At 43.4% G+C, this 21,982-nt stretch overlaps 1 protein-coding gene across 2 annotated transcripts in view; it reads left to right on the top strand.

The window, feature by feature from the left end:
• Positions 1 to 21,982, top strand: part of LOC142776188 (uncharacterized) — a 93,545-nt gene that overhangs the window by 57,889 nt on the left and 13,674 nt on the right. For both annotated transcript variants that reach the window (XM_075879397.1, XM_075879396.1), the window contains exons 2-3: positions 13,910 to 14,117; positions 19,379 to 19,488. In XM_075879397.1, the coding sequence (XP_075735512.1) occupies positions 13,910 to 14,117; positions 19,379 to 19,488 (318 nt within the window). The remainder of the gene's footprint in view (positions 1 to 13,909; positions 14,118 to 19,378; positions 19,489 to 21,982) is intronic.

Genomic DNA, 21,982 nt, shown 5'->3' with positions numbered 1-21,982 from the left:
GATCGCTTGTAACTAGGGGTGGCATTCACGAAATCTTATTCCTTTCGCATTGGAATGGCCGACCATGCTCTTTGCGATGCATGTCGTTGCGAGGAGACACTACAGCATAATCTGTGTGGCTGTCCGGGATATAATGCTCAGAGACACTCCCTGGCGTCGGTTGTAGCACTCTTTGACAATGAAACAATGCCATTGTGTTGACAGCATTCTTACGTGTCGTCGACAGAAGACACCGCAGTGGAAGAAGACGAAGGCCCTGGTTAGACTTTCCAATGAAACGGACTTAGGCGGCTGTGACAATATTGTGAACCCCGCAAGAGTGACGGATTGTGACTAACTGCAGTGTGTGTGTGTGTGTGTGTGTGTGTGTGTGTGTGTGTGTGTGTGTGTGTGTGTGTGTGTGTGTGTGTGTGTGTGCATGTGTGTGCTGTTCTATGTGCGGTCATTCTCTCTCTTTTCTTTCCATATTTCAATCCCCCACCATCTTCCTACGTGCAAGGTAACAAATTGATTGTCCTGCACATGCGTAACCTCATCGGCATTACATCTCTCCTCTCTTGGAAATACTCCGATACTCTATACCGAAATACATTTCTAAGTTTACCTGAATTTGTAACACTTGCCTAATTCAGACAGACGTCTACTTAAGATTACTTCGTGAATACAGATCTGTTAAGGCGTGATGAGACGTGGTAATGCAATACATATTTGCACGTACTACAAATTCCAATCACTTACTTTTTATTCGCGTATCGCATTGAAGTGACAGTACACGCAGGAATCTCATGTTTTTTACATTTGACCGTCTTAAACGTATACCTCGCTGTTGCGAAAGGCCACAATGACAGAATTTACTAGTTCACTTTGAAGGTTCTAGAATGTGCACATAAAGCTCAAAACTCTATAATCTGTGTATTAAGATCTCTTAAATGGTTGCCACCATGGCTCAGCAGGCGTTAGCACCGAAGTTAATGTTTAGGTGCTGATTAGCTAACACTTTCGCCACCTCATTTGTTCCACAAATCAAGAGGAATGAACACAACTCACGCATCAAGAGGAATGAAAAAAAAATTGATATTATTTACTGAGACAAACAATAGAATGTTCAATATTTCTATGATTGCCATGAGAAGAAAGAAATTGTTTAGCGAGAAATCAGGGGGCAACGACTAATCTCTGCGACACTTGTGCTGAAATGTGGTCGGTGTCAGTATTGAGCGTGGATATAAACTTGAAACGTTTATTCCACACTCAATGTCGCATGTCTCCGTGAAGTCAAGTGGGACCGGCCCTGCGGCTTTAAGCACAAGCCCAGCCCGAAGTTACGGGCAGGCCTGGGCTCGTGCACAGCATTATAATGGGCAGCTGTGCATGGCCCAGTCTCTTTTAACGAACCGGTCAGCTGGGAAATTCTAAATAGTGGTGCGCGTAAGACGACAGAAGTTTTCAACAGCACTTGTGTAGTTATGACCATTGGTACGCGTATTCAGAAACCTGAACTTCCGCGTATGTGCGAACCTCAATTACTGAATGTTTTCGAATATACCGCTAAGCCATCCATGTGAATCTTTACCTACAAGCGTGGTGCCACTATAATTTATCTGCGCTGCGGCTTCAGTGACCTTTCCATGATCTATCTGCAAGTATATATACCTAGTTCTGAGAAAAGGTATTTGCGGCGCAGCGTAAAATCATTCTATCCACCATCCGTTTGAAAGAAGCATGCTAACGTGTTCTGCCTGGAGCCTTTTTTTCCCTCCTCACCTTTGGTTGGTGTTACCGGCACATTAAACTCGTCCTCGGCGTGCCGAGACATCTAGGTCACATATTCAAACCGAATACCGCCTCAGCTGCTGTTTTGTTGAGTCTGACTTCCGAACGATGACTCATGTTTGCCATGTAGCGCCGCTGACACCACCTACTGACTTCCTCCACCGCATCTTTACTTCCTTTTCCTTTTAGAACAAGAGAGGAGAGAAGAATGTAAACACGATCTTGACCTCTTGCCTTCGGATCTGTCCGATTCTGTGTCTGTTTGTGAGTTAACCTCGCTGCAGTTAGCAATTTCGGCTCACAAACCCAGCTAGGCTCCGCATTCTTCTCGTTCAGGGTCCGCATTTGCGCAGACACCAACAGGGAGAAAAAAATGGGGGGGGGGGGAGTTAAACGCCGGTAAATGTCCCTTGAACAGCCGCTTGCGACGTATAGGACTCCGAAGAGAGAGGGGGTGAACCCGACTTCTTCTCCTTCCCTCCTTTTCGACCACTACTGTTCTTCGCATGAAGAAAATTGCTGGAACTCGAGTTTACGGTAGCCCGTCTGCCCTCCTTAACCGGTCGTTCTTTCTTTTTCTTTCAAGCCTTCTCGCCTCGGCTGCGTAGGCCGGACGTAACTGCCGAAGTCGCCGCTGCTGCGAAGTTCGGGCCGACCAGGCCGTCAGACCTGCCCCCTCCATTCGTTCGTTCCGCACACCTAGCTGTGCACACTGAGCAGAGCGACAGCGGAAATATTCGTCTTCGACGGGTCTACCGTCCTCCTCCCCCCCAGAACGCAACCGTGCGCCGCCTGCGGCAACCGTCAGCTTCTGCTGCTTGCTGAGGTCGAACGGCCGGGTAACCGGTCAGATGTCACAATCGGATTGCGCGCATCCGTCCATTTGTTGAGGTCCTCCACGGGTTCCGGGAATGCCCTCATTCTTGTCTCGCGGTGATGCGCCGGCCGGCTCGACGGACGTGTGCTCCTCAGTTTGCGGTGATGTCCTTTAGTCGGCCCTTGCGTTCCCGTTGGTCAGTACAGGTGGTCGTGTGCTGAGCGTTCCCGGCGTTGTGCGTGCTACTCGTTGTGTGCGTGGAGAAGCTGACACGTAGTGTAATGTGCCAACGAAAGGCAATCCCTGACGGCGCACGTTTTGTCTTTCCGCAGTGAGTGGCCCACAGGAAAGAATCCAGCGTGAGGCCTTTGTTTCGGGTTCCATGGTCTATCTCGACAAAGCTGTGGTGTGCATCCCGGAGTGATTTATGCGGTGGAGATCCAATTGTGGCTTGGTTTATATCAACGTCCTGGTGTGCGCAACTGAAATTGTGCGACTTGTTTTTATAATTAGACAGGGCTCAGTTTTAGTTGCTTGCTTGTAGAGGGAGCGCTCCAAGTTCTTCCGTTGGCTCCTGCGATGGCGATATTAGTGGTGACTTATGCACAGCAGTATACTCTGCTTCGTCCTCGGATTCGGTCTTGAAAATTCCATGTTGGAAGGGAACATTTTTGTGGTGAGAACACCACCAGGAGTGTTTGTGTAATCGGTCTATGGATTTGATGTATGTTTGGTCAAGTATAGGAAAAATCAGCCTTCACTTCATAAGGACAAGGACAGCAATACTGAACAATTTGTATACTGTATCCGTATCGCATTGCTTTGCATTCCTTTTCAGCACAGTTTCACAACTGTATGCAGCTTTGGCGTTTAAAACCTACAGATTCCCGTCCTATGTCCTTAATTAAATCAGTGTTGTTTCGTAATTCAGAAATACTGCACCACTGCTATTCTACCGCCTGCACATTTTAGCGGTAGGGGCCCCGAGAAAGCCCATTGTAGTGCGCGTTACCTTCGTTTCTGTCATACAATGCTCGTTAAAACATTCTGAAATTCAGTGGACATTTCAGAACGTCGGAACGCACATTGCTATAACGTCGTAAAGCCGTTGTTTTAGAGAGCATCTTCATTCACTCTGAAATTTTCGTCACAACTGTGGTGTAGTCTGAAACGTTGGTGTAGTGACTCGCTGACGTGCCTTTCGGCAGTTTATTCACTTGTTTTTGTATTGACCAAAAGAAAGCGCTAAACGCAATAGGACTTGAACACTGCTTAAACGGACTATGTGAATTATTTCTCCAATTCAGCTTCGTGCATTATGTCATTCTTTATATTTCCTGTGTTTGTTACGAAGCTGTACCACTACGACTGACTATTGTATAACTGACATCCCTTTTCAACATAGCTTGCCATTTCGATCTTCAGAGACGAGGTCAGTTATTCTTTTTGCACTCAACATGGTATTGGTTTTCTTCTGGCGGTGCGTTTTGCAACATTCACTAAGTTTGAGCATTGTTTTGAAGTGTACGAAGGGCCAATTTTTAGGTCATTGAATACTAGCTGCTTTAGGTAATTTTGGGAGCTAATGCCTTCGACGAAGAATTTTCGCGTATCATTTTGCTGTTCATCCCCTGCAACAGACTTTCGTCTGTTCCGAAGATTTGTGTTCTGATAGGATGAGAGACTAGCCGACGTTTACTCACGCAGATCGAGTGTAGACAATATTCCAAACTTTGCGATCCAGTTTTTCCTCGAAAACACATCTACTCCATGCCACATAGGAATGTTCATTAGTCGCATTTCACGTTGGGTGAATACTTGTCGAAGCAGAAGGCGATAATACTTTGAAATCAGTGTTAGCTATAGTGACATTTTCGTGTCGAAACCGAAGAACTCTTGCTCACGAACCGTTGCAGTAAAGTTCGAGTGGCTGTTGTATCGTATATGCATGCATTGCCAGTGTAAGCGAGCAAATTGCCCGCTTGGACATAATGCCTGGCAAATCGGGCTCAAAACGACAGTGAAGTCCAGTGTTGAAGCTTCAGCCTATACTACGGCGTTGGACAAGTAACATCTCGAACAAATGCCGCAGTCTCCGCAGGGCTCAGGTTACTCGCCTATCCTTGAAATGATTTGTCTCGGACCTCCGTGTTCCGCGCATTGAGCTTATGTCGCGAGACAGGGCTGAGCTGATGCGCTGTCAGGTTTGCCCGCTCGTTAGCTAGAGTACAGTGAACATGTTCTTCAGAAAACTCCGCGTCACCACGAGGACTAGAGACGTCGAGTGCGAGTGATCGCTGTGCATCTAAGCCCTCCGAAAGTTCTCGAGGAAAAACGGAGATGTACTCCACCGATCGAGAAGATCAAAAACTGCCCTGCCTCTACGTGCCACTGGTAAGACGAATTCAGTAATGTGTTTCTTAATTACCTTGTCTAAATAGCACACGTACCCGAAAGTCGCGCTGTGGTTTCAATACTCACTTATGCGTAACAACCAGCAACGCGAGGGGGGCAAGCAATATATGCCATAAGCCCTTTTACTTTTCTTCGGAAAGCGGGCTCATATCACCGGCTACACTCTGTCAAACCCAGCATTTGATATGTAGTGTTATTTTGGAATAGTGGTCATGTAAATTATGCCGTTGTGTAATTACCTTTCCTGTGAACTTCGCTAACATTTTGTATCTGTGTTCGTGTCCAACTGACGTCCGTTTCGGCGGAACAGTGCACGTATACGTTGCTCGGCTGCTGACCCAGAGGTACACTGTTTGAGCTCAGCCGCGGCGGTGGCATTTCGATGGAGGAAAAGGGGTAGAGATGCGTGTACTGCGCGATGTCAATGCACGTTGAAGAGCACCAGGTGGTCGAAATTTCCGGAGCCCTCCACTACGGCGTCTCTCATAGTCATGTCGTCGGTCATGTCGTGGTTTTGGGAGGTGAAACCCTAAATATATTATTATTATTATTATTATTATTATTATTATTATTATTATTATTATTATTATTATTATTATAAACCGACAAACAGACTGACATAAAGAACCCTGCGAAGCAGCTATTGTCTGACCACGTGGCTGCTTCACAGGGCTATACAGTACGAATGCGTATGCGTAAAAAAAAGGTGGGGACAAGGAAAGGGCATATTCTTACTACATTATCAGTCTTTTTGTTATTCTCTTCCTCCTTTCATTTTTCACGTACCTTATAATACTTATTGACGGGTGCCAATATAGATGCACATGCCACATTTCGATGGGACATGATTGGTGTGGTTGGTCAGAGAAAACTTTTGATGCCGCTTCTTTGGCCCTAATAGGATTGTCTTATGGCTCAGTGACATTGCATTCGAACTGCTTCCTTAAAGCGAAGCTACCATTTACGTCGTCATCGGCGTCGACGCCAGTAGGACGTCCATTACGTACCTCGGTCGAAGCCGTATTACTCCCAGTGCGAGCAAATTTGTACACGTCGCTCTTAATTTCCTATTCTTGTCAGAGTATCCGTTCCATTATAGTTCGGCATGTAAACGATGCTTCTTATAGGCAGGGGAGTATAAATTTCACTACACTGACACAACTAAAGAAAGCTCGGCGCAATGACCGATGAAGAGAACGACGAAGCCTTTAGCCTTTTGAGTAAACAAACCTGTGCTGATTCAATGTCTTGTGTGGTTTCGGTTGTGGCATATTCATCCTTTCAATATTCTCTTCCTAATTTATTAGACCTTGTGACACTTGGGAACTGGTATAAGATTTAATGATGCCCAGTCGTAGCATTTTGATGGGACAGGTGTGTCTGCACGTAAAAACGTTCGCATTATATATATATATATATATATATATATATATATATATATATATATATATATATATATATATATATATATATATATATATATATATATATATATATAAATAAATAAATAAATAAATAAATAAATAAATATATATATATATATATATATATATATATATATATATATATATATATATGATTAAAAAAAGTCTTGTGGGTCCGGTGCAAATATAATTGAGAAATAAAGGAGCACACTTACGAAAATTTAATAGTTGTTTACTCTACGTTTCGGTCGTGGCACGGACTTCGTCAGGATTAAAAGAAATAAGAGTATGTGGCCGCTTTTATGGGCAGGCATGAACACGTGCGATCAGCATGTGAGTGTCACAAAAATTCTTTGAAACAGCAGTGACCACACTAAAAACCATTAAAAAATGTAATACAATAGACAAGATTATGATCATGTAAAAAGGCATTTGTAACATTCACGATTGACGACGAGGATCACGCATGAAAAAAATTATATATGTGATAACCTTTAGGAAGTATATAATTCATTAGGGATGTTTCTTTAAATATTTCGCAAAATTGCGGACGTCAGGGCATCGTAGAAAGGCAGGACACTTTTTGCCTACGCATTCGTTAATGCCGGACAACAAACTATTGAACTTGTGAATCAAAAACGATTCTCGAATTTCGCGATCATGGTGCGATTTAAAGCCTGATTCTAATAGCGTCACCATAATCTTGTCAAACGAATGACCTGGTAGATGAAAATGCTTGGACAATGGAAGATGTGGCAAACCGTTTACGTGTGATTTGTGGTTGTTGAAACGGATGCAAAAGGATGTCTCGGCTTGACCTATGTATTGCATGTGGCAGATTGAGCATTCGAGTAAGTAAATGATGTTGCTGCTATCGTCCCCTTTAATCTTAAGTGAACAGTTAGATGCCGTGCTTTTAGCAACAGTCGCAGTGGTCATGTGGGCACAAACTTTACATCGCGGTTTTTTACAGGGGTGACAGCCAACAGGCTGTCACCCCAGGCTGTTGGCTGTCACACACACACACACACACACACACACACACACACACACACACACACACACACACACACACACACACACACACACACACACACACACACACACACACACACACACACACACACACACACACACACACACACACACACACACACACACACACACACACACACACACACACACACACACACACACACACACACACACACACACACACACACACACACACACACACACACACACACACACACACACACACACACACACACACACACACACACACACACACACACACACACACACACACACACACACACACACACACACACACACACACACACACACACACACACACACACACACACACACACACACACACACACACACACACACACACACACACACACACACACACACACACACACACACACACACACACACACACACACACACACACACACACACACACACACACACACACACACACACACACACACACACACACACACACACACACACACACACACACACACACACACACACACACACACACACACACACACACACACACACACACACACACGCACGCACGCACGCACGCACGCACGCACGCACGCACACACACACACACACACACACACACGCACGCACACACACACACCAGGTGTCTCAAACACACGTTTTGTGCCTAAACATTTGTTAGTAAAAGTTTTCAAGACCGTGGCACCTCCTAAAAGGTTCACTTGCATGTGTTAAACTGTGTGAATTTAAAAAAAATGCATATAAAATTCATTTTTGCGTGTTCAGCTTCGAAACAGCACTTACGCTACTGCAGATGTTCTGTTTAGTTGTATTGTTTAACAATTCTGAAAATTTTCTGCTAAACTGACTGCTACATATTTTCAAGAACAACAAACTCATTGCTAGGAGTTTTTGTTTTTTCTTCGGCTAACTCGAGTTCTTAAAAAAAAATCTCAATATGGTTTAAAAAAAGTGTATTTTTGTACACAAGTGTTTACGGCTATAACAGACTTTAAACCCCCCCCCCCCCCCTCTTATTATGAAATCAGAGACAGTAAAACGATTCATCGCATACTTGTCCGTATTTTTCATACTGATTCTGTCCACGTAAATGTCCTCATAAGGCAGCATTTGTTCACTTCATCGCTAATTGAAGAAGCAAGTCTTATCGAATTATAAATTTTCGTAAGAAATAATAATATTTTTGAATATGGCCCTAAGAACTCACCCTGCACTCGTTTTCGTTGTCACTTCCCTGCCAAACACGTAGTCGCCCTTGCAGCTGACACTCCTCACAGGAACCGGCAAGGTACGAGATGTGTGTCAGCGGCTCGTCAGCGCTCGAAAGTCACGTTGATATTATGTCAAGGATACGGGTATCGATGTGATACCGTTAAAGAGCTCGTTTCGCAGAAATTCCGGCATCGGCGTCGTTGGTTGTGAAAAATCATGATCTTAAGCGTGACCGAAAAATTGAGAACGATTCAAATAAGATATATAAATGATAAAAAATCCTGGAGCAGAGAGGGGACCGAACCAGGGTTGTTTGGGTCCAAATGGGGATAGAACCCGGGTCGTTTGCGTGGTAAGCGACCCGGGTTCGATCCCCATTCTGGCAAGCGAACACACGGCCACGCCTCTGCTTTGAAAACAGTGAGAACTTCCTCTGCTTGGAAATGCAGTGAAAGTAGCTTTCATGCTTCACAAACACACGCGTCTTGTATACATGCTTCACGATGAAACATAAAATATTGCAGTAATCATGCGTGGTACAAGCGTCCGTTGCCAACGGGTGTCAGAATATGTAAATATCATAATTGCTCCGTAGTTGAAAGCCGGTACCCCACTACAAAAGGCACACATGCTACGGCGCCTGTTTCCTTAAGTCCATGTAGTGGGTGCATAGCGAATTCAAAAATTTTTCACGCACTAAGTGTTTTAAGTGCACACTAGAAACACGTTGTCGCCATCGCGTTCAAATATAAAGGCGAAGCTTTAGTGTCTTTTAATTTTTGAGTTCGCCTACGATGTCATACTGCACGACGGGTCCATTTCGAAGTATGGACGCCGTACAGGGGCTTACTGTATCGTTGGCACATCACGCTACAGGTCCTTCTGCACAACATGAACAGGCTCGGCGACTGAACCGGTCATATGGGAGGCGCGTCTCTCGATCACCGAAACGGCGTGTTTGGCATTAAGTTGCCGCAAAATTGCACTTTTCATAATAAGTACACTGCACCATTTTGGCTTTACATTGTGTACAAACCTTTTAGTCCAATGTCACGATCGTATCGCTTACATTTATGCGCGTTCTGCAGGCGTGACCTTAAGCAGACGAATGAGAAGACATGACCCTATGACCGTGTCTTTCTTGTTGGCCTGAATAGCATTTTGAGAGCAACACTGATGGTTAGGGATGCTAAATCTTCGTGGTCAATAAAACACTCTTCCTTTTTGTAACATGTTTTTTTCTGTTATTCTTTACTGGCCTCACCACCTTCCCCAGCACAGGGTAGCCAGCTGGTCTGAGAACGGGATAACCTCCCTGTCTTCCTCCTCCTCCTCCTCCTCCTCCTCCTCCTCCTCCTCCTCCTCCTCCTCCGCAACTATTAGAAATGGCGGAAGTAGTGGAAGTTGTCCGAGGAGGTCGTTTTTCTGTATTAAACACAACTAATATAACCAGCCGACATTTTTTGCAAGGAAGGCACATGAAAGATTATTTGTAGATTCTTAACCAGATTATTATGATTCTAGCTTAAATATGAAGAAAATAAAGTGGACGCAAAATTACCCTTTCCGCCGGTGGGATCTGAGCCTACAACTTTCGAATAACGCGTCTGATTGTCTTCCCTTTGAGCTATGATAGAGGGCACTCCCCTGTCCACTTTTCTTGGTAGGTATATATGTGTACTTAATGCCTCCACGAAACACTTCCTAAAATTAAGCACAAACCTTCAGGCATGAACCCTCAGGCTTACACTCCCAGGAATTAAGCACACATAAATACCCCACAAAAGTGAATGAGGTAGTGCGCTCCCTTGTAGCTCAAAGGGTATAGCATCGGACGCGTTATTCGAGTGTTGTGGGTTCGGATACCACAGGCGGTAAGGGGTATTTTTGTCCATATTAATTTAATTAAACGTAAGTAAGTGGCATTGTAGTACAGTTACGGAATTAAAAGTAATGTCTTCAGTGGGAAAATTGTCTGTCGGTTGCAGTGTAGTTCTATTAGGAACTAGTCATTCAAAGAAGCCGGATATATGATCTTTAGAGTGAAACTGGTTATCGTGTCTTCGATATGTATTTCGATATGCCTGATTATTCATTTTTGACATATCCCCGGGAGTCCAAAACTTTGCTTTCCGATTGAAAAAAAAAAGTGGCTGTTTAGCCCAGACACTCAGCTTCCGAGCGTGGGTCTCTAGATTCGAAACGCGGCACAGCCAAGAAAGTTTTTTTTTGTTTTATAAATTATTTGTTATAGTGATTCATGTTACATGACAGTAGGGTCACAGTTTCCTGGTTAAATCAGCGTGAAATTGATTGCTGATTAAAGATAGTTTGGAGCATACCTAAATAATAAGGGGAGCTTACACACTAACGTTTACTTTGGTGACTTGGAAAATACATGACAACAGAAGTTCTGAATGTACGCACTCGGAACGAAGCTCGATATAAATTACGCACCCTCATGAGCTAATCGCATCACGGTTTCACTGCCACGTTATGACAAATGGTGCCGTGTATAATTGCTGGAAAAACTGGATGAGGTGGCATCAGAGATGTCAGCACTAGATTGTCCAACGCGCAGTATGTCCAAAATAAGGTAGCCCGAAGGGTTCTTGGCGAAATGATGATGAGGAAAACAAAGGATAAAAATGATGAGACCATTTCATAGAATTATGCTGGAAGTGTGCGTACGTTTTGCTTTTGTAATAAATATAATCCTTCTTGTTCCAATAGAATATGCAGATGGAGGCTTTTTTTCGTGTTATTTACGATAAAAGGGGGCTGTACTAGTTTGCACGTAACACTGCGTTTTGTACAAATAATAATAACAGTTAGAGCAACGGAATGAAACCCAGCATAGCAGGGCAGTGCATTACAGACATGGAGTGACGTAATGAAGAAGTTCACAGAGATAACATGGAATCAGCTTACCCAAGATATGGCAAATTGGAGATCATTGGGAGACGCCTTCATCCTGCAGTGAGCATAAAAAAGGCTGATAATGGCGATGACAGTATTCGAACCTAATCAGTTAAGAACTAAGTGTACTTCAACACTATCTCTTTGTTTTCGCAACTTTTATTCAGGCAAACAAAGTAGCGGGGGGTATTGTATAGTGCATCTCATCATGGGGCACACCCTACTCATTGATTGCGGACACTCGCAAGTGCAGCCCCGCCGCAGAGGTCCAGTGGCTAAGGTACTCGGCTGCTGACCCGCAGGTCGCGGAATCGAATCCCGGCGGCTCCATTTTCGATGTCGGCGGAAATGTTGTAGGCCCGTGTGCTCAGATTTGGGTGCACGTTTAACCCCAAATGGTCGAATTTTCCGGAGCCCTCCACTACGGCGTCTCTGATAATCATATGGTGGTTTTGGGACGTTTAACCCCACATATCAATCAATCAATCAATCAATCAATCAAGCAATCAATCAATCAATCAATCAATCAATCAATCAATCAATCAATCAATCAATCAATCAATCAATCATTACAAGTGCAGCTTTAATGATAGTTAAGAGAGAGTTCAAAGAAAAAAAAAGAATTGCGTACAAGAGGGTATAAAAACAACTCTTGATTAACAAGACCCTCTGCTCCCCCCCCCCCCCCCCTTTCAAGAAATCTTGGACAGAAAAAGCGAGAAACTATGCAGGCACCTTAGGCATACCCTTGTCGTTGGATAAGTCAGTTTCATTTCTGGGACAGAATGAAAACTGGTAATCTTAAGATAGCTTTGAATTCCGGAGCATCGCATAGCAGGCGTGCATGGCACTACTACTTACGGAGGAATTCGGGTTACAGCAGGATGATCCGCCGCGTGCTAAATATGCGTCGAGAATACGAACGCTTTCCCACGCTACTCTCTGTGTCCGAAATCGAACCAGGTTTGCGTCCACAGTGCGGAGCGCATTGTTTCGGTTAACCGCTCTCGGCAGCTGTTTCGATACCCAGATGCACACTGCGGCCACACAGCTGCAACTGTTTAGTTGTTGAATGCCTGAGCGGCCAACGACGCAACCTCTCAATACGTAGTTTCGGTGGTGATCTTGAAGCAAGCGAGTTACGATTGACCTCGAAATATCGCTGCAGTTGGCCTTTGATCGTGAAGCTTAAGGATCCCCCAATTTTTGTACAGGAGGTGGGTCGAAAGTTCCCAGGCCACTACCCCTTATATTCCCATGGGAGTGTGGCCTGAGAATTTTTGAACCTCCCTGTACTTTTAAATATATGGACATTAAAGGCAAGGGCTCATCTCTCTTGTCACAGCTTTGCAGTTATACAAAGTTTCGAGTATAGTGGCGCTGATGCGCGAAATTACTTACTCTTTAATAAGTGCGTGCAGTGCTGTACAAACGTATTCCCGTACGTTTTATCTGACTTAAGTTTAAACTAAAATATTCACAAAAAATAAAGGAATTACTTTCATGCAGCTATAACGTAATTAGCTGTTCACCAAAAATGGATCAGTGTAACATGCGTTGTTAGATTTTCAGTTAGATGATATTTCTTTAAATTGCATTTGCACCGAATCTCATAATAAGTACGAAGAACAGACCACGCTATTACAGACGCATACAGAGTAAAGGGACTGAACTGTTAGTATAGTTTCGAGATAAGTCGAGATGTATTAGTGATGCAACGTACGCCAATTTGAGTTGAAAAATGAAGGTATGCGTTGGCAAAGCAAGAAAAGAGTTTAGGATGGAGCCTAGTATTTCCGAAAGAAAAACTGCGCTGCATAGTTTGTTTTTTAGTACAGGAAAACGAATAGAAGATGGTTTGTTCTAGGATAAAACACAAGGACTACTTCATTAAAGGACAAAAGAGAATGTTTCTGACATAATTATTTTTAGCTAATGATCCAGTCACAAAACGAAGGTCGATGCAAATGGAATGAGTTGGGGCAACATATGCAAACAGTGTTAGCCCTTCTAGCAAGCGGTGTCATCCTTTGGTATTGTTATTTATTTATGAATTTGTTTGTTGTACGGATAAAGTAAGCTCGTGAATTATGCCTATAGATTACGTACGACCGGGGACACTTTTCTCACTCTTTTGGAAGTCAGAATTTATTTTGATAGCTTGTTTCAGAGATTAAAATGCTATTCCTCCGGTAAGTTGCGCGTATCACTTCACATTTTGCTTGTTTGTTATTGTGTTCTTTTTTTTTCGTCGAAAATGAACACCGTTTGTGGTACACTGACGGCATGGTTTGCATGATTGCAGGGGCTGTCTTTCCTGGCACTCATTCTGCTGTCAGGGAGGTTGTATGAAGCCAGCAAGGAGATCGCCTTCTTGCGCGTGGTGCTGGCAGCATGGATGCCCTCCGAGTCGGACTTATTACTGGGAGGCGCCGACGACCACAAAAGTATCGTGCTGGACCGAACGCGGCAAACGCTGACGAATCTCAAGGGCGACCTTGAAGCCTTCTTGCGTGAGTATACCGGCCGTGAGTTTGTCTTACGCGAATGCGCTCCATGTGCCACGTTCCTTCTGAGCTTTTGTTGCTCAGAAGGAACGTTGCTTTTGGGTGCGTGTCTTGGTAACTAACGAATACTTGAATCTACATGAATCAACAGCGAAAAATGTTTTTTCTTGTTACTGAATGTCTATGCTGAGCAGGAGGTTGCTGTTCACGAGAATGCTGAGCCCGAGCAAGCGGCCCCGTAGATGCCGGCCACGGCGACCTCACTTATATAAGCTGGAGCCCCCCCCCCCCCCCCCCAAAAAAAAAGGTTTAGCTTACCGCATATTTGGTGCACGTTAGAAAACTCCTGCATTGCAGTTAGTTAAAAATGATTTCGGTGTCGTTGTACACCACAACCTTCCTTGCAACTCATTATTCAGTTTTGTGGTTATTAAACCGACTAAATTAAAGAAAAATTATGCGCCTTTACGAGGTTAAAAAGGCACCCTTTTTCTAAGTTAATGCTGTCGTCCTATGACTCTCTTCGGAACAACAACAATGATATGTCAAAATAGAAATAAAAGGGGAGGACGCGACAGTATAAGACGTCTTCATATCATTGGCTTAATTTTTGCATATGATGATAGAATCACTTATTGTAGAAAAAAAAGTGAGTTTGAGGGCCAAAACATGACTCCGCTACATGGTCGGCGTCCCTTAGTCCGGGACACCGCATGACGAGGCCCCGACTCGCGCCCGTCTCACCAGAGCCTGTTGAGACTCCAGCAAGGAGCAATGGAGGAGGGCAGTCTCCCATGCCTTTCGGGAAAGGGTGGAAGAAGGGGGCAGGTGGCGATTTTTGCACATACCCACACCATGTAAAAGATGTCACAGGTCTCCCCACAGTGTGGGCACCACATATCCGTGTTCGGGTCGAAGTGATTGATAATTGCAGGCCAGCGTAGCGTACCTGTCTGCAGGCGCGTTAAAGTTCTCTCATCTGCTTTACTCAGCCCCTTTGCAGAAGCCAGGAAAAGGCGGTGAGTTCTGGGATAATAAGAAATAGTTTATTAGAACCGCAGTGGCGGTGTATTAGCCTCTCGTGATGACTTTCAAGAATGTACATGAGTGTGGACACTCACCATAACTTTCATAACCATCAAATCCTCTGAATGCCAAGCAATTTATGAATTTATTGAGACAACAAAGTTTTTATGCACGGAGGTCATCCTAATATCTAGATCAAGACTGCATGGGGTGTTTCAAGAAATGTGTCTTAATCGTGAAACAGAATGACACAAATGAAATATTGCTCGCTGCCTCATAAATCACTTTTTTTGGAGGCGCGAGACTTGACATTAGTAGACTCAGGAGTTTCGGCAGTTATTAAACTGAATAACTTTTTTTATAAACCTTTTAATTAGAAGGAGCAGGAGGTCAGGTCAAGTTGGAGAATCGCTGTGCTTCCCCTGAAGGAGATATAACTGCTTCGAGATTTTCAAAAATTGGCCTTTGGTATTATTGCCAAGCAATGAAATTCGCCCAAATTAACTGGCGAAACCGAAATTGAAGCCCCGATGATCGCAATTACAATTGTGTTCGACATTTGTTAATGTATACGTGCACCATGAGTACTCTAATCAAGAACGAAACTCGCATATAGCCACGAAGCTTAGGCGATCTAAGATTAGTATACATCGACGTCCGTTCATTTTGGACGACTCTGAAAAGTAGGGCAGTTGCGCGCGCCGGCGAAACTGGTCCGATTATTCGTTAATTATTGCCAGCGGCTCCTTTTGCGAAATTTGAAAGCAGCAGCAGGTTTTTTGTAAGAACGGCTGCAGTTTTTCTATTCGACCCTTCCACTGGTCTCCACTAAAAAAAAAGGTTAAATTAACTTAACGTAATCCAGTACTCTCGTAATTAATGTCTCTACTCATCATAAGGTGCCTGCCACCACAAAAATAGTGATAATAAAGGTGGCGTGACATCTCTCTTTCCTTATTTTTTTTAGGATTTTTGGACATTTTCTGAAACACCTTGTATAGTTCCATCATGGGCGTTTGTGACTGCATCCTCTACGGTGCTTTATAAAGTGTGCAGACATTAAACATTCTGTACTTGGCACCAGCTGTTTCGGAGTCTTTCTACTCCTTTTTTAATTTCGCAATCCTCAACCCGGTAAATGCATGTTCATAGCTGACGCTGTAGTTTCTTAACGCGCCTCTACAAAAACAGCCCAGTTTGTGATAATATATTCCAGGTGCATGACTATACCCTTCTTATGTCCTTTTTGCCACTAAGGTGTCCGGTGTCCGCGAAAGGTTGAGATTCCATCACTGCGAAGAACACACACAATCGAAGCTTCGCAAAGAGGAAACAATTTTAATAAGGAGCTTCGCTAAATTTCGGAGCATCCAAAATTTAAATACTGTTGGGTCATCACACCTTATTCTCCTCAAGAGGCTATTTATTGCCTTTAGCATTAAAGAAAAATATGCTCTTCCACTTCAGTCTTAACCAACATTACTTGTTCTTCTAAGAATAACGGCACGCAGGTATATTCATTCCTCCTTCTTCAGGGATATCAGGTGTAGTCGTTTACGTGAAACCATGACGCAGCGCCGTGATAATTACTCTGCACTTGCACCTCTAATCTTCAGCATTGCTTTGTTGCGTCCAGTGGGCGGAATTTACTACAGTTCAAATCTTTAATTTCCCATCCACGAGTACAATGCCACCTCGTGGTTCACATTTAGAAACCTTAGTACGCAATACCAATACTTACAGAAAGCCTCCGGTGATATTCACGATCCGCAAATATCGCGGTCTCTAAGCGTATAGGCTGAAAAGTGCTATGTTTTAGTTATAATTGATGCTGGACAGATACTTGCAGGCTTACACAAGGCGCGTATCTACCACAGAAGAAAAATGAGACAGAAGAAGGCATTCTTTTCTTCTTTGCCTCTCTTCTGTGGTGGTTATAATTTATGTGTCTTGTGTATTAATAAATAACACGTCGCAGATATTCCCACGTTACTGACAGATTGGTGGTGTCTCTGACGGACATTTAACTGATGATTGGTCATACAATTGGCGACGAAAACATGTAAAGTGGGTGTTCACAGGGTAGATACACGTCAGTCTGGCTCCTATATCTATGAGAGGCTGCTGCATCGGCAATGAATCTACATTTGGCGCCCAGGATATTATAAAGTAATAGCAGGGCACGTACTAGATTAGCTCGAAGCCTCGTTCTATCAATCCTGAGACTACATTGACTGTTGAGTGCAATTTTACCCACATACTGCATCAGAAAATAACGATAGCCCCCGCTCTTAACGACATGTTACAAAAAAATTCCATGACAAAAAAATTCACTGACCTCTGTGTGCTACACATCTCTTATTACGAAAAACTTGACAAATTTTTGTCGACATGGTTTGCTAAGCTTGTATAACTAAGTAAACGTTAGAGCATGAGAATGCAAATTTTTTGGCAACTTTTGACATACGGCAAAAATCTGACGTCATGCTTACTACTAAAAAGAAATAAAGTTGGGGTGTCTGGCTTCACAATTATATCCTGTATTAAATAATTTATTTAATATGCTTCCTGAAAGTGTTTTGTAGTTAACGAAATGTCCAAGGTAAGCAATTAGGTTTGAATAATTTGTTTGAATTTGTCCTCCTGATGGCCAAAGAGAAGCTCAATCTCAGAGCCTTCAGTGTTTTAGGGGACAGAATCGTTAAACGGAGGTCATGTTCCCGAGAACAAAAATAGGACAAGCAGGACACAGACGTGAGAGCAAGAAGGATGAAGCCATGCCGGCGCTTGCTTGAACCCTTGTTTCTTTCCTGTAGTGCGCGTCAGCGCGACATGAAGGGTTTCACTCCTTTTTGTGTGTGTGTGTGTGTGATTTTCAAAGCACTTCCCTTTCCTCGTGTCCAATTGCACGAATAAGGAAAGTTTTCAGAGATGTCTTAGCTGCAAGGTCATCTTTAAGGTGGCGTGCCTTTTATATCCAACTAAAATTTGATTTTGATATTTTGCAGTCGTCTGGGAGAGATTTTTTTTTTATCTTTCAAAAAATATCACCCTTCGGCACTTGCGGTTTTCATTATATTGTTTGATCTTTTTTCTTCGAAGCATTGGTAGAGAAACCGAATGTAGTTTTACGTGATTTCTGCGTTTTTGTAAAAAAATTACATTTTTGGAACTTTGCATACCCTTTTTTTCCCCAGAAACTTTCGTACGTAAGCAAACAAAAAATACATGTGTTATTTGGTCACACTTACATGATTGCAGCTCAAGTCAGTAGCGTAAGTGCATTTGTATTTTTTAGTTACGTGTAGGGTAGCAAACTGGACGTAGTTCACTTTCGTAAAGCCTTGGTTGCTACCTTTGCAGAAAACTGCGATACTCTGCAGACATTAGAACGTAACAAAATATGTAGTATGTATGTATAAAAAATAAAAAAAAAAATAAAACGAAACGAAAACACCTAATACAATTAAAACAAATTGTGATCGATAAAATAATCGGTTTCTATATTTAATCATCCTTGCAAATTTTACAGCTACAGCTTTTATCACTATCGCTGCACAGCCAAATTCGGAGACTCATTCACAAAGCCTAACATCACCTTGGACATCGCTTTTATTCGCTCATGCTCGAGCTAAACGATCCCTTTGGATTACTATTTATCGCTGTATTCCCCCACCTAACACCACGATGTATATTTGTGTGGCCGAGGTATTCGTAGGCGTTCAATGAAATTCTGTCGCCATGCCGAAGAGGTGCGATTGAAGCGTAGCGAAGTCACTATGGTCTAAGAAACGACCATCTAAGAAACTCCGCGATGCTTTTGTTTTCTAAAAAGCTTCACCACGGACAAAAAATACATTTGTTTTGCAACTCAGGTTAGGCTTGCCGCCATTTGTGGGGCTGTTGATTTGCGAAGAGAGAAAAATATTTGCAGTGAAATATTGTGCTGTTTCCCGCTGTGGCTGCTGGAATGACTAAACTGCAAGAGAGCGCGAAAAAAAAAACTGTTAGGACTGCAATCCACCAATTAGAACGCCAGAAGACTCCACAAAGTTGTGCGCACCACGAACATCATAGAAGTATTTTAAAAATGTGGTGACTTTCCTGTTTATTTTTTCCCCTAAACTTACCCTGATCATGTCATTTAACCTTCTTTGGCCTAGTTGATTTTTATAACAGAAATTGAAATGTGTGCAATTTTCACCGTGAATGTCGTATAACGTGATCGCGTTCAATCGCAGTGGAACTGACGTCAGCGCGGACGACGCTTGCCTTGAGCGTTGTGTTCGTGATCATCTACATTCTCAGCTGGTGGTGGATGGCATTCGCCCTCAAGCAGGCCAAAGATGATGTAAGTGTTGCTCTGAAACTGCACCTATGGTGGGGAAAGCAGGGTTGTGGAAGCTGCAACGGCCAACAATTTCCCGTAAAACAAAAAACACATACAGCGTGAAAACGACAGGGAAGAAACAGGAGAGAACTTATGTTTTTTCTCTGTTGTTTTCGCACTGTATTTTTTACGATGTATGTGAACCAACTTGCCCAAGTTTGAACCTTAGCATTAATTTCTTCAAACGCACTGATAACCGTGCCCGCCCCTCCCCTCTCTCTGCAGAGACATGCACACAGTTAAAGGATTGAAAAGTATTGAATGGGTCGGGATCTTGACGGTGCTTCGCTGTGCGACCAAAGAAGTAACAAGAACAGAATATGAGCGTGCGGTTAAAGTTGAAAGATGCACGTCGACTACTGCTGAGTGCTATGCTGACATTCGACATTCATACCAATAATAATTGTAGTACTTTGATCAGTATGTATGAACCGTTTGTCATTAGTATTTCTGTCTATTCAAAAAAATGTTGCAAGAGCAGATGGAGCATATTGCAACGGAATCCAGTGTGTGCTGGTGGCGCACCAGCTGAGACTCGGTGCTGTGGTGCTAGTGCTACGAATTCGCTTTTCTGGACGACTGAAGAGACGCCCTAATCACAAGTTTATAATATATACCTAAACTGTACATTGAAGCTGAGCAGTTACTTCCCAGGCATATTACTCCGTGTTTATAAAGTACGCGTCGAAAAGTGTCGGCCTGTCAAGATAACGCACTCCATCCCATGTTTTATTGTAGCCCAATGGCTATGGCGACGTGCTGCTGCACTTTAGGAGTCGAGGAACGTAGTTGGTTCAATGGCGTCCGTGATGGGTACATTTTCAATGGTATCTAGGTGCGATGTAGTTCATGAGATCAAATTTGGATGTACGGTAAGAATAAAACTCTGGATTATCGAAATCGACCATTAATCACTCGCTACTTTGTGCCTCATAATGAGGACGTCGCTTGGTGCGCAAAATTAACGCAGTGCCTGTTCTGCTAACCATATCACAGAAATGTCTCTCACTTAATTCAGTGGCTTAGAGCAGAGGAAGAATTCATACTATATTCTGTCGACCAGACCGTCAACCTAATAACCTTCAACGTTATTTTGTGGACCACGACAAAATACACTTCGCTGTCGAACGCGTGGACCTGGTTGCACTGAACCCCTTGCAACCCACCCCACTTGACGGCGCTTTCTTGCACTAATGGCAATATTTTCTCGTTCTTCTGTGAATATGTTCAGACCAGGAGGTTACGTTCGGACATAGAATGCCCGGCTACAGTGATACAATATTGAAGAAAGGCGTGGCGAGGAATCGTATAAATGAAAAGTTGCAAGAGCGAAACCACATTTAGGGTGCTTCTACTGCCTAACAGCAATAAATAAACCTTGTGGCTATGAACGGAAGCCACAAAAGGAAGGTGTGTTTACTGTCGCAGAAACGCGCAGAAGTGATTTGGTTTGTTTGATAGAGTTAAAAATCCAAAACACACTTCAAGTTTCTCTGTTCATCAACTCTTCTGGTTTTCTTAAGAGACTTCTGAATTTTGAGTGACCTTCCCAAATGGGCACAGCCATAGATCTCCCGTAGAAGAACGCTTGCGTCATAACAAGGAGAAAATAGAAATTACAAAGGATGGCAATTTGAAAGTTTTCGTTACTTTGTCCATGAAAAGTGGAATGCTTTAGCCACTTTTGCAGCAGTACATTTAGGTGATGCAATAAAACACCCTAAGAGTGACGCGGGACTAATAGCTGTCACAGTACACAGTGCATTTTGTTGTTTAGGCGCACACACGGGCACGCGCCGTATAATTAGAAGGTACAGTAAGATCACCCGCGTCTGAAAGCTTCACTGGAAGGCCTGAAAACATGCTGTATCCCATCACCGCTGTATTAGCCCCCTGGTTATTTTAGTGCGCTTTTTTACAGCACACAACTGTACTGAGGTGAAAAGGACCGAAGTGTACCGTACGTGGTTGGTAATGGTCCGAGAATATTAGAGCCACTCCACTTTGTTGTTATTATACGCCCTCCTTACATTCACAACCAAGATATTACTTACTGCTGATATCAATTGTTGCATGTGTAATGCCAACAAGCCCACCATAGGTGCGTTTCGCCTTGACACGGATACATGTCTTCAATCTCGCATCACTACCCCAGCGCCTTAGGTCCGAACATAACCTCCTTAGTCAGGACCGCTTCACACAACTGCAACTGAATCATGCAATAATCTAGGGAAGTCTTCGTTAACAAAAGGGGGTGCAGTGCCTATTTTGCCGACCAGAACACTCAATAAACCCCCACAAACTTGCAACTCAGAGGACAAAACGGTCAGAACCGCAAGGCTACTTGGCCTGCATTGGTGTCTGGTCCACACGATGCACATCGCTATTATTGCATGGCCCACGAAACGAAAATGAGGTTAAATTCGAGGTCGTTTGTTGTTTATTCTCTGGTCTT

The sequence above is a fragment of the Rhipicephalus microplus genome, chromosome X (genome assembly GCF_043290135.1).
Source record: "Rhipicephalus microplus isolate Deutch F79 chromosome X, USDA_Rmic, whole genome shotgun sequence".
NCBI classification, from domain to species: domain Eukaryota; kingdom Metazoa; phylum Arthropoda; class Arachnida; order Ixodida; family Ixodidae; genus Rhipicephalus; species Rhipicephalus microplus.
This window is presented reverse-complemented; position numbering and strand designations above follow the sequence as displayed.